This window comes from Schistocerca gregaria, chromosome 1 (genome assembly GCF_023897955.1).
Source record: "Schistocerca gregaria isolate iqSchGreg1 chromosome 1, iqSchGreg1.2, whole genome shotgun sequence".
Classification (NCBI taxonomy): domain Eukaryota; kingdom Metazoa; phylum Arthropoda; class Insecta; order Orthoptera; family Acrididae; genus Schistocerca; species Schistocerca gregaria.
In genome coordinates, this window is record NC_064920.1 from 518,273,485 (window position 1) to 518,288,356 (window position 14,872).

The 14,872-nt window shown below is 36.0% G+C and overlaps 1 protein-coding gene across 2 annotated transcripts in view; it reads right to left on the reverse strand.

Moving 5' to 3' along the window:
- Positions 1-874: 874 nt before the first annotated feature.
- LOC126354599 (myrosinase 1-like) overlaps positions 875-14,872 on the reverse strand; it is a 148,301-nt gene continuing 134,303 nt past the window's right edge. For both annotated transcript variants that reach the window (XM_050004354.1, XM_050004363.1), the window contains exons 11-12: positions 6,368-6,471; positions 875-3,713 (exon numbers count right to left, since the gene is read on the reverse strand). In XM_050004354.1, the coding sequence (XP_049860311.1) occupies positions 3,584-3,713; positions 6,368-6,471 (234 nt within the window). In that variant the 3' untranslated portion in view covers positions 875-3,583. The remainder of the gene's footprint in view (positions 3,714-6,367; positions 6,472-14,872) is intronic.

Consider the following 14,872-nt stretch of genomic DNA (forward strand, 5'->3'; position numbering starts at 1 on the left):
TAGTGAGAAATCATTATAGAAAATTGTTTACAAATTAAATATTACCAATAAAACCGGTAAACTAATGAAATTAGGATTGTAGGAGTGAAATGCTCTACAAAAGAATCAAAATCAAAGACTATGATTGCTTGGAGAGAACTTACGGGAGGAACGGTGGAAAGAGATTAACAAAGCAGTTTCTGAATATCTAAAAAAGTCTTTCTTAAATATATGACTTTTCTGCTAAATATATAAATGTAAAAATAAACAGAAGTATAGACAAGTGAATAAAGTTAACATTTGCAAGGAAGAGAGACTATCTAATTCTGATGACAGACCGTAGCCAAGGATTGCATTTTCATTACCAGCATCTGTCTTACAAAACAAGCAAGACATGTAGTATACAGTAGTAACAAAAACAGTCCACATTAGAATATTGTTAAACAAGACAGATGTAACATTCATGAAAAGGAATTTTAGTTCACATGTGTTAACAGTGGAACTACTGATGATACACTGTAAATAAAGATAAAACCAATGACTAATTCCTCTTCAGTACTTTCTAATTAACTCTCATAGATGGATACAGTAGATCTACACACAGAGGGACTGTTTACACAACAGATCATTTTTTGTAACTGCGAAAGTCATACAGAGATCATCATCATCATCCTTCCAAGTATCAGGCTTCCTGACCTGTTACTGTCTCATCATGAAGTTCTCCTGGCATCATCTCACTGGTCAACTTAGCGATCTTACACTGTGGGGTGGTAGTGTACCATGGATTTTGGAATCATCTTTGAGCTCATTAGTTATGAGTTTTTACTTCAACTGTTTTCATAGTATAGAATATAATGTGCTATGGGATACTTTTTAAGTTCAGTAATAATAATAATAATAATAATAATACTTTATTTAACATCATATGATTGATTGGTTATGTACAAATACAGGTTAGAATTCTTGACACATAATACAATAATACATTCTTCTGAATATGTCATTGATTAACAAAATGATTAGATTACAAAAAATAAAATGGTTTGCTTAACACTATTCACATATTTTTTCAAAGCAATTCTTATTTTGCATGAAAGGATGATATTCTTCTGAAGTGGTAAAAGGAGCTGAAATTTAAGCTTCATTGTGGGAAGGGTCATTACTGTACTGGGCAGTGCATTTGCTAATTCTAAACCTGCATATTGTGGATCCTGTTCTTAGAGTTCTGTTCTGTGGCTGCTTATGAAAATTTTTCTTTATTTCTGCAATTTTACTGATGCAAATCAGAACAAATGTTGGGCTGCTGTCTTTTAACAAGTAATATAGCTTTTAGAATGTAGTTGTTTACTACAGTTAGCACAATAGTTTTTGGAAACAAGTCATGGCATGATCCCTTATATTTCACTATGCACATGTTTCTTACAACCCTGTTTTGAAGCAGCAATAACTTATTTAGATTTGCTTTGGTTGTTGCTCCCCAAATTTCTATTCCATAATTCTGTTGAGAGGAAAAGAAACCATGGTATCAAGTCTTTAGGACAACAGTCTCTTTGCAGAACTTGTTAATCATATTAACAGCCAATATATTCTTAGATAACTTAAATGACGGAGTGTCAACACATGTGTTCCCTTGTAGGTTGCTTTGAATTGTTAATGCAATGAATTTTACACTCAACTCTTGCCTGTATATAGTTTAATATTATCATTGGAACTATTGTTATTGAACTCCACAAAACACGGTTTCCTGGTGCTTATATTTGTGTGGCTTTATTAAAGTATTGAACAGCTTCATTTATCACATTATTACAATGGGTGTGTAGTTTGTTAAATGATTTCTTTTTACACACAATAGGCATATTATCTGCATACGAAACTACTTTGGAACTTTGAGTGAAATGTTTTGTTATTTACAGTAATCAAAAACAGAACAGGACCCTATACAAAGCTCTGGGGCACTCCATATTTTATATTAGCGATTTTGGATTTGTGGACACGACTTTCAATTTTAAGCGGTACAAACTGTCTTTGTTGCTCACATAAGACTTCGTTAGGTCACGAGCAGTCTCCCTGATGTCAATGTTCCATAGCTTAGCTAATAGGATAGTAGCATTCACACAGTCAAAAGGTGTCTCAAGGTTGAGTATGTACCTGTCACATCTTACTTGTTCTTGATGCCAAATATTACTGCTTCAGTTAATGGAACAGCTGATGTGATAGTTGATTTACATTTTAAGAATCCATTTTGATTTTCAAACATCAGGTTGCACTTATTGAGAATGTTTATAATTCTTTTAAATATGACTCCCTTCAACATGTCATTATTTTTGTGATCCTATTTGACATAAGAAAAGCCATTATATTGTTAAAGAGTGCCAATGCATCTGGTGGTGACAGTATTTCTTGTAGAGTAATAACCCTTCACATGACAAAAGACTTTTTACTGCATAACAATGAAATATGCAAATATACAGGCTACCATCTGGGAATAGCAATGAATAAACCTGCTCAGTTTACTATATATTTTGAAGTCCGCAGTGAGGTATGGGCTGGTAAATATTTATAACAGTGAATCAGGAGAAAAACAATTATATGTGGTCATCCCAGTTGTTTATAGTGTTATATATATATTCCCAGAGCCTCTTACAGGATTAAACTGTTGTGCTGAATTGATAGGATAAACTTTGAACTATTTTCATAATGTTTTAGTGACTCAAGGGATACTTCCTGGCATATTTAAAAATGCAGTAGTGATGCAGTGACAATCTTGCACCAGCTGACATATAGCTATGTACAACATTTTCTTTCTGTCCAGTCTGTGAGGACATACTACTTACACCACATGTCAGCCAGTTCCGTTTGCTGGTAAGTATAGCGTGTGGAACTCATGCTGGAAAATCTACCTTATGCAAGAGTTTCCAGTAGGGTAAAGGGAGGTTAAGGGAGTGGGAAGGGTAGTACAGACTGGGAAGGCCGTGACCATAGATGGGACTAGCAGACAGAAGTTTAAGCTAGAAAATTTGTGAATCTGAAGGTTATACTAGAGGGACTGTTTCCGAGCTCCTTAGTTAAAAAACAGTAGTTGCTCGGGTAGGGGTCAGAAGAGGGTTAGGGTATGGACATACAGGTACTGGAACAGTTGTTGAAAGACAGTGATGCTGCTACTGAGGTGACTGGTGAAATAAACCTACCACAATGTGAACATGCTCTTTAATATAGCTCAAGAATTAACACAGTTTTTTTGACTTGTTATGTGCTTTTATGTGCCCATTCATCTATTGGAGAGTAGCTGTCTTTAAAAAATAAACATACATGTGAATTTGCTTTAAGCCTGCCTAAAACTGGATAAGGTGAGAAAATACTGTTGGATTTACCATGTAAAAAAAGCAATTCTGAATCTTTATAAGAAAAAGCACAAATGTAGTTGCTCTTTTTAATAAGAAGACATTTCCAATAATACCTACTATATACTCGGTTCTTCCACTATGTCCTAAAGAAAAAAAAAGTGAAATTACCTACACTTCCTTACAGAGATCATTATATAGTGGAAATAACAGCACAGCTTGCAAGTCCCTCTGGACAATACACACGCTGATGAAGAACTGATTCATTGCTTGGATGAAATTGCAACTATTTTTCTTGAATGACATATATCCTTAATCAGTTTTGCTGAGTCTCTTGGTGTCCGCGTTCTGTGTGGATGACTGAAGTCAACTTGATACAGACCAAATTTCTCACTGTTGATAGACACATATATGGTTAATAGTAAATGCTCTATTTATCTGATGAACATATAGTGAAGAGTAACTCAGAAATAATAAAACTGTATATATTCATTCCCTGCTGTCAAAGTAAGTAGGTGTACCTATAGAAAGTATGCCAAGAATGGAAATAATTTATTATTAAATATAATTAACTGTTTGCTTATAAAGCATGTGTGAAAAATTAGTAATAACTGTTCTCTTATTGTACAGAACATAACAACTCTTTAGAACCAATGAATTAAAGTCATTAGTGGGAAAGGTGGCATTTCTAATGTCTGCTGTAATGTTATCTATAGCCAGTAAAAATATCCAAGAATCAGTTAAGTATTAAAAGATGTATCTGACAGTAGGACAACATATTGGTCCTAGAATATTTATGAGTACCACTGATTTGCAGATGGATGAAAGTACACATTTATATAAGATAGGTAAGGTGATATTGCAGCAGTGCATTAGAAAAGGCACCATGAACACTGGCAGTTTCAGTCACATAGTCTTAAATAACTACATCTTTTTGAATGGGTGTTGGCAGTACTGCAAAAGTAAAGGTAACTGAGATTTTGAAGCATTGCTAAATCTTATTATTTTTTTATAAGAAGCTACTACCTATAGTAGTAGTCGCTAACTAGAAAATTAATTTTACAGCATCTGCATTTGTAAAAGCATTAGGATGTGTAAGTTCAGAATAGTTAAGCACCAGAAAGTGATAGTAGATGGCATTCCAGGAACAACAAGAGTAATTTTTGTAGTAAACAACAATCGATACTTAGATCAGTTACTAGTCACTACTAGTTCATCTCTGAGGATATCTGGTGGACTGTGATGAAACTTCAGTGAATAGTTTTGCACATTGACCATGGTCCCTCAGCCTAGAAGTTTGACCATGGTCCCTCAGCATAGAAGTTTTAATTGAAATAACTGTTTTGCCACTACTACCTTTAGTCCAAAGCTTATGATACTGATGTGACAAACAAACCTTAACCTCATCTCAATCACTGTTGTAGTAACCAGTTAATTTATCACTATTTGTTGAAAAATATGTATTAATCAAATGCGTAGTGGACTCGGTAATTTTTATACACCTTATGCACTTGTTTCTTCCATAAAATAAATATCTGAAGTCAGTGAATCATGATTCAAAGTAGATGACTATGAATAACATGGATGGCTGAAGATTAATGAATGAGTGCTAACAATAGTTGAAGCAAAAAATGATAATCTATTTACCAGATAAATAAGAATAACTGAAGTAAGGTCTGCAGACATAGAGATGAAAAATATAGTCAACTTGCTAGAATTAAAAATTATTTGATTGGTTTACTCATGCAACTTCAAGCCTGGTGAAAGCCTTCCTAGATGACTGATATTGAGTGGCTTCCAGGTAGGTATCATAAGTGTTACTGTTTAGTGCAGGTATTGTGATGAATGTGAGTATAGCATAATATCACATTATGTCTGTTGATGGGAGAACAGTATGGATAAAACTTAGTGTCGACATTTATGCTATAACCCTTCTTGAGTTTTTTCTCTCATTTCAAACAAATATATGAGGTGTAATGGAAGGAAGTTAGTTATTCTAAGACTCAGGATGGATGATAAAAAAGAATTGCTGAATGGTAACAATGAGCAGTCAAAAAATTGATCTTGAGAAATGATTGAGAAGAAATTACATGTTAATTGGTGGAAATCGAATGAAAAATGTACAAGGCCTACAAGCATAAAAAAATAAAGTGAGACAAAGGGAAGAAAAGTGGAAGTGAGGAATAAAGAAAAAAGATAGACCCTACCAACAGAGAAAGGGAGTATGCATAATCCATATAGAGAATGAGACAAAAGAACAATGCAAATTATAATGGAGCAGCAGAAGGGAAGGAAACTACAGAAATTAAAGGTTGTGAATGACATGTTGCAGAATAAGTTTTTCTTCCAGAATTCTGAAGCAATTGTGTCAAGGAAGGGATCCAGATGAGTTGTAAGACTGTCTTTGTTGTTACACTTCCTATCAGTTTTCAAAATAGTTATTTGTGATGTGAATATAGAATGACTCATACCAATTTATCATGTGAATGATCCATAGAGCATGAAACTAACTAACCAACTGCTATATTTATAAGTTTTTAGGAGGCACAAGTGATTTGGTACTTACCATGAATAATATTTGTATAGTTCCATGTCTACAATGTCAGTATAACCCACCTAATGATGAATTTTTGTGCTTAGAATCTAATCATCAGAATTATGATTGCTCAAATGGTGTTGCTGACCATTTCTGCTACTAAAAATGTCAGATGTCAAGTTTCAAGTGTTAAAAAATTCAACAAGGAACAATGTTATGTGAACTGTAATATGTTAGTCAGATGCAATGGTTATGCAGGCTAGTACTTTGACTGTCACAGTTTTGCAGAAAAAACTACTGTCTTCTTCAGTACAATTTGTTTACAGTCTGAAAGTAAAAAGTGTCCAACTGTTCTAAGAATGAAGCCAATTTACCCTTGTATTTGCAATTTGGGAGTGATATACTTGATCAGTGAATACTCAAACTTACTTGTTAATCTTCTAAGCCTTCCAATCTGTGCATAAATGCTTTATAATAAGGATACATGTTGTATAAAAGTTCACATAATTACCTGTAGCCCCTGGCCCATTCAAAGTTGTCAAGAAGACTCCACACTGAGTAGCCAAGGATGTTGCATCCATCATCAACTGAGTCAAGTAATGCATTCAGATATTTCTGTAAGGAATAATATATATAAGAGAACAGTTTCAAGTGGTTTCATCTCACTTATTGCAAAGTCACAGAATAATTGTATCATGGTTGCTTGACAAAATTAAAAAAAAAATCTGGTTCATCATCATATTCCTGTTTTATACTAATTTTATGAACAACTAGTCTGAGTTTTTAAAACCAGTAAGGACATACCATTTCTGTGACAACACTGCCTCTTGTAGGTAACTGTATATGAAACTAGGCATAATGTAAATCTGAGAGTCCTGCCTCTCTTTTCCAACCTTTCCTAGCCTACACCTCTTTTACACCTGCAAAAACTACAAATAATTATTTGTACTTTGATATGTGTGTCAGCAATTATGGAATTTCACCTACTGAAGGTGAGTCTCCTTGTCTCCTTGCAACTATACAGTTTTCTCAAGTTAATTCTCTTTTTAATACGGGTAAAAGAATTTCATACTTCTTGATCTGTCTTTCATTGGGAATCTTATAAGAAATAATTTTTAAGTTATAGAGGATATACTCAGTCTTTTATTCCAAGTTTTCTTGGTTTGCACTGATTGCTTTACAGAACTGAAATATTTTGCTCATTCTATTTGTCTGGTTCCATAAGTGCAAACAATTATGCAATTTCAACACTACATCTGCATGGATAATCTGCAAATCACACCCTATCCACATTCTTCCAGAATCTTTACAATTTCTTCCCTGTTCGGTTCAAACCAACAAGCCACCATCCTTGATGTTGATCTCCATCTCAAAGGTGGCTCCATCAGTACCTCTGTCCATATCAAATCTATCAACCACCAGCAATACCTTCACTTCGACAGCCTGCCGGCCATTCCATGCTAAGAAGTCCCTTCCATACAGCCTAGAACCCCCCCCCCCCCCCATCCCCCATGTCTGTCACATCTGCAGAGATGAGCGATCCCTATCAAAATATACGGAGGGTTCATTGAGGTCTTCACAGACCATAATTGCCCACCAACCTTGTACAGAAACAAATCTCCCATGCCTTATATCTCCTGTCACCCACTTTGCAAAGTCCCAGCATCCAGCCTGAGTATTGCCGTCATGACTCAGTACCATCCAGGACTGGACCATTTGAATCACATTGGATGCCAGGGCTTTGACTACCAGTCATCATGCCCTGAAATGAGGAATGTCCATCCACTGTCCTTCCTACCCTTCCCACAGAGGTATTGTGCCACCCAGGAAACCTACAAAATATCGTCAATCCCTACACAACCCCTGCTCCCAATACATTGCCCCTTGGCTCTATAACAGAGCTAGATGCAACACTTGTCCCATACATCCTCCCACCACCACCTACTCCAGTCCGGTCACAAGCATCATCTATCCCATCAAACGCAGGGCTAACTGTGAAACTAGTCATGTTATCTCCAAGCTAAGTTGCAACCAGTGTGCTTTATTCTACATGGGTATGATAACCTACACAACCCCTGCTCCCAACACCTTGCCTCTTGGCTCATATCTGTATAATAGAGCTAGATGCAACACTTCTCCCATACGTCCTCCCACTATCACCTACTCCAGTCCGGTCACAAGCATCACCTATCCCATCACATACAGGGCTAACTGTGAAACCAGTCATGTTATCTCCAAGCTAAGTTGCAACCACTGTGCTTTATTCTACATGGGTATGATAATAAACAAGCTGTAAGTCCACATGAGTGGTCATCGAGAAACTGTGTCCAAGAAACAGCTGCACAAACCTGTTGCTGAGTACCCCACCCAAGATGACATTCTTCATTTCAGTGACTGCTTTACAGCTTGTGCCATCTGGATCCTTCCAACCAACACCATCTTTCTTGACCTGCACAAGTGGGAACTCTCCCTGCAATATATTTTACATTCCCATAACCCTCCTGGCCTCAGCCTTTGTTCGTCATTGTCCTAACCCCACCCATCTAACCCCTTCCCTGTTCTCATCCTAGCACTACACAGCCCTCTATTCCACAAAGACACCCACCATCTTTTTACTTCTCTCCTTTTCTGCTAACCCCCCCAAGCCCTCTATCGAGCCTTCTGACTGCACCTAGCTATCCTACTCTCTCTTCATCTCGTTCCTGTATGCTCCCACAAACAGCACTGTACTGTTTGCATCCCTGCTGTTCCTCCCCCTCCCCACATTTTGTTCTGCCTATCTGCAACTCAGCATTTCTGTATCTGATGTATAAACAAGATTCTAAATTTTTTCTTTAAATCTGTAACAGCCTGAGACTGCACTATCAGGAGCTGCTTTTACCAGAGGAAGAAGTTTTGCCCTTTGAATGATCCTATCAAATAGAGTTACAGAAGTTGCCAATACAGCACAGCAGTGAACCCAAAGACAATTTACTTGGAAAATGGAACAAAAATAAAGGAAAGCAAACCAAAGGACTGTTTGCAAGCATGGTAAAAAAGTATTATACAAAACTAGTGGATCTGGCAATATTTCACAGTTGCTAAATAAGTTTGTTTGGGAGTTGGATGAATGTTGTAATCTCTTCAACCCCCGCCTCCCCCCACCCACCTCTCTGTCTGATTGTCTCTTCTTTCTTCCTATCTATATCCACTTCCTTAAACCCCCCACTTCCTTCCCTGACTTCAAATCTTGTTTATTGTTACTGCAATGGAAATCGTGAATGGAAATGGAATTTGCATAAAATGAGTGAGTAAATTGCTGGGATATTTGGTATATGAGATAAGAGAGAAACCTCTCCAGCTGATGGATCTGTGAGGAAACAGTAGCTTAAATGGCAGTATTTCACATAGTGTTAATCTGTGCATGGGTTGGATGGTTAAGTTTTGGATGATTCAGACTCTGTGGCAATAGTCTAATCTTTAAGCTGACGAACTATAAATATAGCTTTCCTGTTTACCATTAAAATGGACCATGAGGAAGAAAAACAAAATCAGCACATTGTTGAATATACAATTTTTGTCTGAAATTATGTATGAAAAGAAAGAACACAAATGGGAGAAACAATTTGTCTAATGCTTTAAATGCCCTGATAATGTAGCTAAAACTGGCTGTAAGATAAAAAAAAAACAGCACATTTTCACAGCTTATGTCAGTGCAGCATTATTTTTCTTGCGGTACGTTTTAACAGCCAAACCTATACACTGTTGTTTGGAAAAAAGGCTATGTATGTCCAAATGGTTATCAGAATGTTGTGTAAAAATCTGAAATAAATTGGTCAAGAACTTTTTGACAGTTTTGCTTAAGTTTCCCTTTTATATATTACATCTTCATTTATCTTTATGTATAAAAATGGATGTTGGTATATTCGTTTCAGATTAATAACTTTGACACTATTTTCTGATTACCATGAAAGTTGACACATATCTGTATTTTTCTTGGAGAATGTTTTTATGCTCTCCCCGTTACTGTAACTCGCCATTATATGGCGATAGAGCACATTAACTTGTACACAATTCAACAGATCATCATGAAAAAATGATATATATAGGCATTTGAGCATAGAGAATATTTTGTACTGTGTAGTTTGTTGTAATACACATCTCGATGGTGGTGCAGCATACCAGCTTCTGTATCGTTAAGTCAGTCACAGAAATCATATTGACTCTTCAGCCCTCACTAATATAAAATAATGTTTGTGACTTGATTAGTAATTGGTGACTGAGTTTTAAATGGAATATCATTTTCATTTTGTTGCATGCTGGACACTGACATGAATAACTTTTCTTCTTTTGTGTATAAGGGAAAGAAATTTGTGCCACACACAGATAAACTAACTTTGGCCACATCATTTGTCACCAAGCTTTAAATACAAGAATTATTTGAAATGCCACCCAAAAAATGAAATATTGTCAGACAAACCAGACATGCACGGCAACAGTCAGCCAATAGAGCTGCTAAAAAATGTAAACATTTGAAGAGCAAGATGAATGAGTTGAAAGCCTATGAATGTGAGCTTCTACATCCAGAATTGCTGCAACACCTCAGTAGTGAGATGCAGGATGTGAAGTTGAATGCGCATGGCAGAGTGAATCCAGAGCAAAAATCACACTCACAAAAGCAATGTTCAGCTATGATAAAGATTACAGTTACAGAATGCATTAGAGTGCTGACATTGATTCAATGACTATTTTGTGTTTTGACTGTTGCACTTTGAAGTTTAAAAAACAAGTGGCTAGCATATGTTGCTCCAATAGCAACTCAATTTTTACCACCACTGGCTGAGCCCCAAGAACCACTTTAATTTGTGTGACTGGAGCTACTCGGGAGGCCAAACACTTTCTATAGCATATTCAGAAATACAACTCATGCTTTTGAATGACATTGTTTGGAATGCCAAATATTGTGCAGTATGGTAATTTCTTGTCCATATTCAAAGTTCAAGGATAACTGTACCATCAGATTGGTACACTTCTTCCAATATCTGGATAAGATCCACAGTTTTTGCAAATTCATGTCATGGAAAATGTGGAGGAAGAGATTGGTGAATCATGCACATTTAGTGCAGCAATACATCAGAAAATTATTGCTGAATTACAAGAGCACAACTGTTTGGTCTATGATTTCAAATCTGCAATCAACAGTGTAAAAGTGGATGACATAAACATCATTTTTAATCTGTTCAAGGTAAATAAATAGACATAAGCAGGGCAACATTTCCAGGGGCAGATGTGGACTCTGACCACAATCTATTGGTTATGAACAGTAGATTAAAACTGAAGAAACTACAAAAACGTGCTAATTTAAGGAGATGGGATCTGGATAAACTGAAAGAACCAGAGGTTGTAGAGAGTTTCAGGGAGAGCATAAGGGAACAACTGACAGGAATGGAGGAAAGAAATACAGTAGAAGAAATATGGGTAGCTTTGAGGGATGAAGTAGTGGAGGCAGCAGAAGATAAAGTAGGTAAAAAGACGATGGCTAATAGAAATCCGTGGGTAACAGAAGAAATATTGAATTGAATTGATGAAAGGAGAAAATATAAAAATGTAGTAAATGAAGCAGGCAAAAAGGAATACAAACGTCTCAAAAATGAGATCAACGGGAAGTGCAAAGTGGCTAAGCAGGGATGGCTAGAGGACAAATGTAAGGATGTAGAGGCTTATCTCACTAGGGGTAAGATAGATACTCCCTACAGGAAAATTAAAGAGACCTTTGGAGAAAAGAGAGCCACTTGTATGAATATCAAGAGCTCTGATGGAAACCCAGTTCTAAGCAAAGAAGGGAAGGCAGAAAGGTGGAAGGAGTATATAGAAGGTTTATACAAGGGCAATGTACTGGAAATGGAAGAGGATGCAGATGAAGATGAAATGGGAGATACGATACTGTGTGAAGAGTTTGACAGAGCACTGAAAGACCTGAGTCGAAACAAGGCCCCCGGAGTAGGCAACATTCCATTAGAACTACTGATGGCCTTGGGAGAGCCAGTCATGACAAAACTCTACCATCTGGTAAGCAAGATGTATGAGACAGGCGAAATACCCTCGGACTTCAAGAAGAATATAATAATTCGAATCCCAAAGAAAGCAGGTGTTGACAGATGTGAAAATTACCGAACTATCAGTTTAATAAGTCCCAGCTGCAAAATACTAACGCGAATTCTTTACAGACGAATGGAAAAACTGGTAGAAACAGACCTTGGGGAACATCATTTTGGATTCCGCAGAAATGTTGGAACACGTGAGGCAATACTAACCTTACGACTTATCTTAGAAGAAAGATTAAGAAAAGGCAAACCTACGTTTCTAGCATTTGTAGACTTAGAGAAAGCTTTTGACAATGTTGACTGGAATACTATCTTTCAAATTCTAAAGGTGGCAGGGGTAAAATACAGGGAGCGTAAGGCTGTTTACAATTTGTAGAGAAACCAGATGGCAGTTATAAGAGTCGAGGGGCATGAAAGGGAAGCAGTGGTTGGGAAGGGAGTGAGACAGGGTTGTAGCCTCTCCCCAATGTTATTCAATCTGTATATTGAGCAAGCAGTAAAGGAAACAAAAGAAAAATTTGGAGTAGGTATTAAAATTCATGGAGAAGAAATAAAAACTTTGAGGTTCGCCGATGACTTCGTTATTCTGTCAGAGACAGCAAAGGACTTGCAAGAGCAGTTGAACGGAATGGACACTGTCTTGAAAGGAGGATATCAGATGAACATCAACAAAAGGAGAATGAGGATAATGGAATGTAGTCAAATTAAATCGGGTGATGCTGAGGCAATTAGATTAGGAAATGAGACACTTAAAGTAGTAAAGGAGTTTTGCTATTTAGGGAGTAAAATAACTGATGATGGTCAAAGTAGAGAGGATATAAAATGTGTTTCTGAAGAAAAGAAATTTGTTAACATCGAGTATAGATTTAAATGTCAGGAAGTCATTTCTGAAAGTATTTGTATGGAGTGTAGCCATGTATGGAAGTGAAACATGGACGATAACTAGTTTGGACAACAAGAGAATAGAAGCTTTCGAAATGTGGTGCTACAGAAGAATGCTGAAGATTAGATGGGTAGATCACATAGCTAATGAGGAGGTATTTTATAGGATTGGGGAGAAGAGAAGTTTGTGGCACAACTTGACAAAAAGAAGGGACCGGTTGGGAGGACATGTTTTGAGGCATCAAGGGATCACAAATTTAGCATTGGAGGGCAGCGTGGAGGGTAAAAATCGTAGAGGGAGACCAAGAGATGAATAAACTAGGCAGATTCAGAAGGATGTGGGTTGCAGTAAGTACTGGGAGATGAAGAAGCTTGCACAGGATAGAGTAGCATGGAGAGCTGCATCAAACCACTCTGAGGACTGAAGACCACAACTACAACAACATTAAAACAGCCTTTGTCCATTTGAATGTTAAATGGAGCATCGAATAAATATTTGAAGTAAATCAGTGAAGAACTTTTAGATATTTTTGTAACAGTTTTAAAACATCTTGTCTCTAAGTAGTAGTGTAGATACATAAAGATTTTTGATTAAAAAGAAAAGGAGAACCTCACTATTATAAATTAAAAGTATTATGTACAAAGGAATTTGTATCCAAGGTTTATTTATTTAAGGATCAGTAAAATATTTAATAGTTATATTCCTAAGTGGATGATAAATGTTCAACGACCAATGAATCTCTGTTGTTTTAATATACGTATGTCTCCATAGTACTCTACAGCAAATTAAATTAAAATATTGGTTTCATTTTTTCCTCTGTCAATGGTTTGTGGACAAAACAAACATAAGTACAATCTACTAATAACTACATACATGTGAGCAGTAATCGAATATCCATGAGTAACTACTAGTGTGGCCATGATTGCATGATTGCCCCTACAATCATGGGTAGTGTTGACTGGAAATTATGCAAAGCTGCAAGTGGAAGGTTTCAGAAATACATTGCAGATTTTCTCCAGGTGATTTAAGCACTTTTTTTGCTAGTGATGATGGGTAGGTTCACTACGTAACAACTGCAAGTCACATTAACAAGAAGAGATGTTGTATGGTCACTGGTTTATTTGAACTATGGGAGTAGGTCATGGAGATGCTGAAATAACTGAACTAGTGGATGCTTGAAGATAGAGGCTAACTATCATGCAAAAACGTACTTACAAAATTTCAGGATCCAGAATTAATGAATAATCAAGAAATATATTTCAACTCCATATTTTAGCGCCATGGGGACCATGACAATAAGATTAGACTTGTTCCAGCTATAATGTAACAGCCTTGAATTGTCTATAGGTGTAAGCAATACACAGTTTTTAGTGTATTACTTGATAAACTGTATCAAATGTTGTGTTATTGTATGATTTAATTTGACATCAATCACTCATTAATTAAAATTATTTGGAACAATGGAGGATTATATGTGGACTGGTGCTAAACACATCATATCATTAACAAAATGATGATTAACAATGATGGAAGTAAAGTATTTATCGGTTTATATTCATGTAGCACAAAATTTTCAAATTTAAAAGTATAGTAACTCAATTATTTAACAGTTCTTTTTGTATTAAATTAACTTTTTGAAAATTCAGAAAGTCAGCATAAAAATCCAAACTGTTTAGTAATGTATAACATAATGTAAGTAGTCATTTGCAGCATAAAAATGTGACTTTATTGCTGGCATGCATATAAATGTAAGTAGTTGGAATAATCAAGTAATTTAGTTGAAATTTACATATTTTATAACTCATTGTTCACAATTAATATTTTTGGAAATTGTATTAAAAAAGCAAGGTATTAAATGACATAAACCACATAAACAACTTTCCACCTTATTGGAAACTGAACTGTTAATTTTCTATGAAAATGTATTTTTTCTTTACAGTTTTATAAAATATATGAGTACCAATAAGATAATATTATGAACTATTTTACTGTATGAGGAGCAGTGTATGGCCAAAGCAGTTGTTAGTTATGGATTGTGTCATAGGAGGTT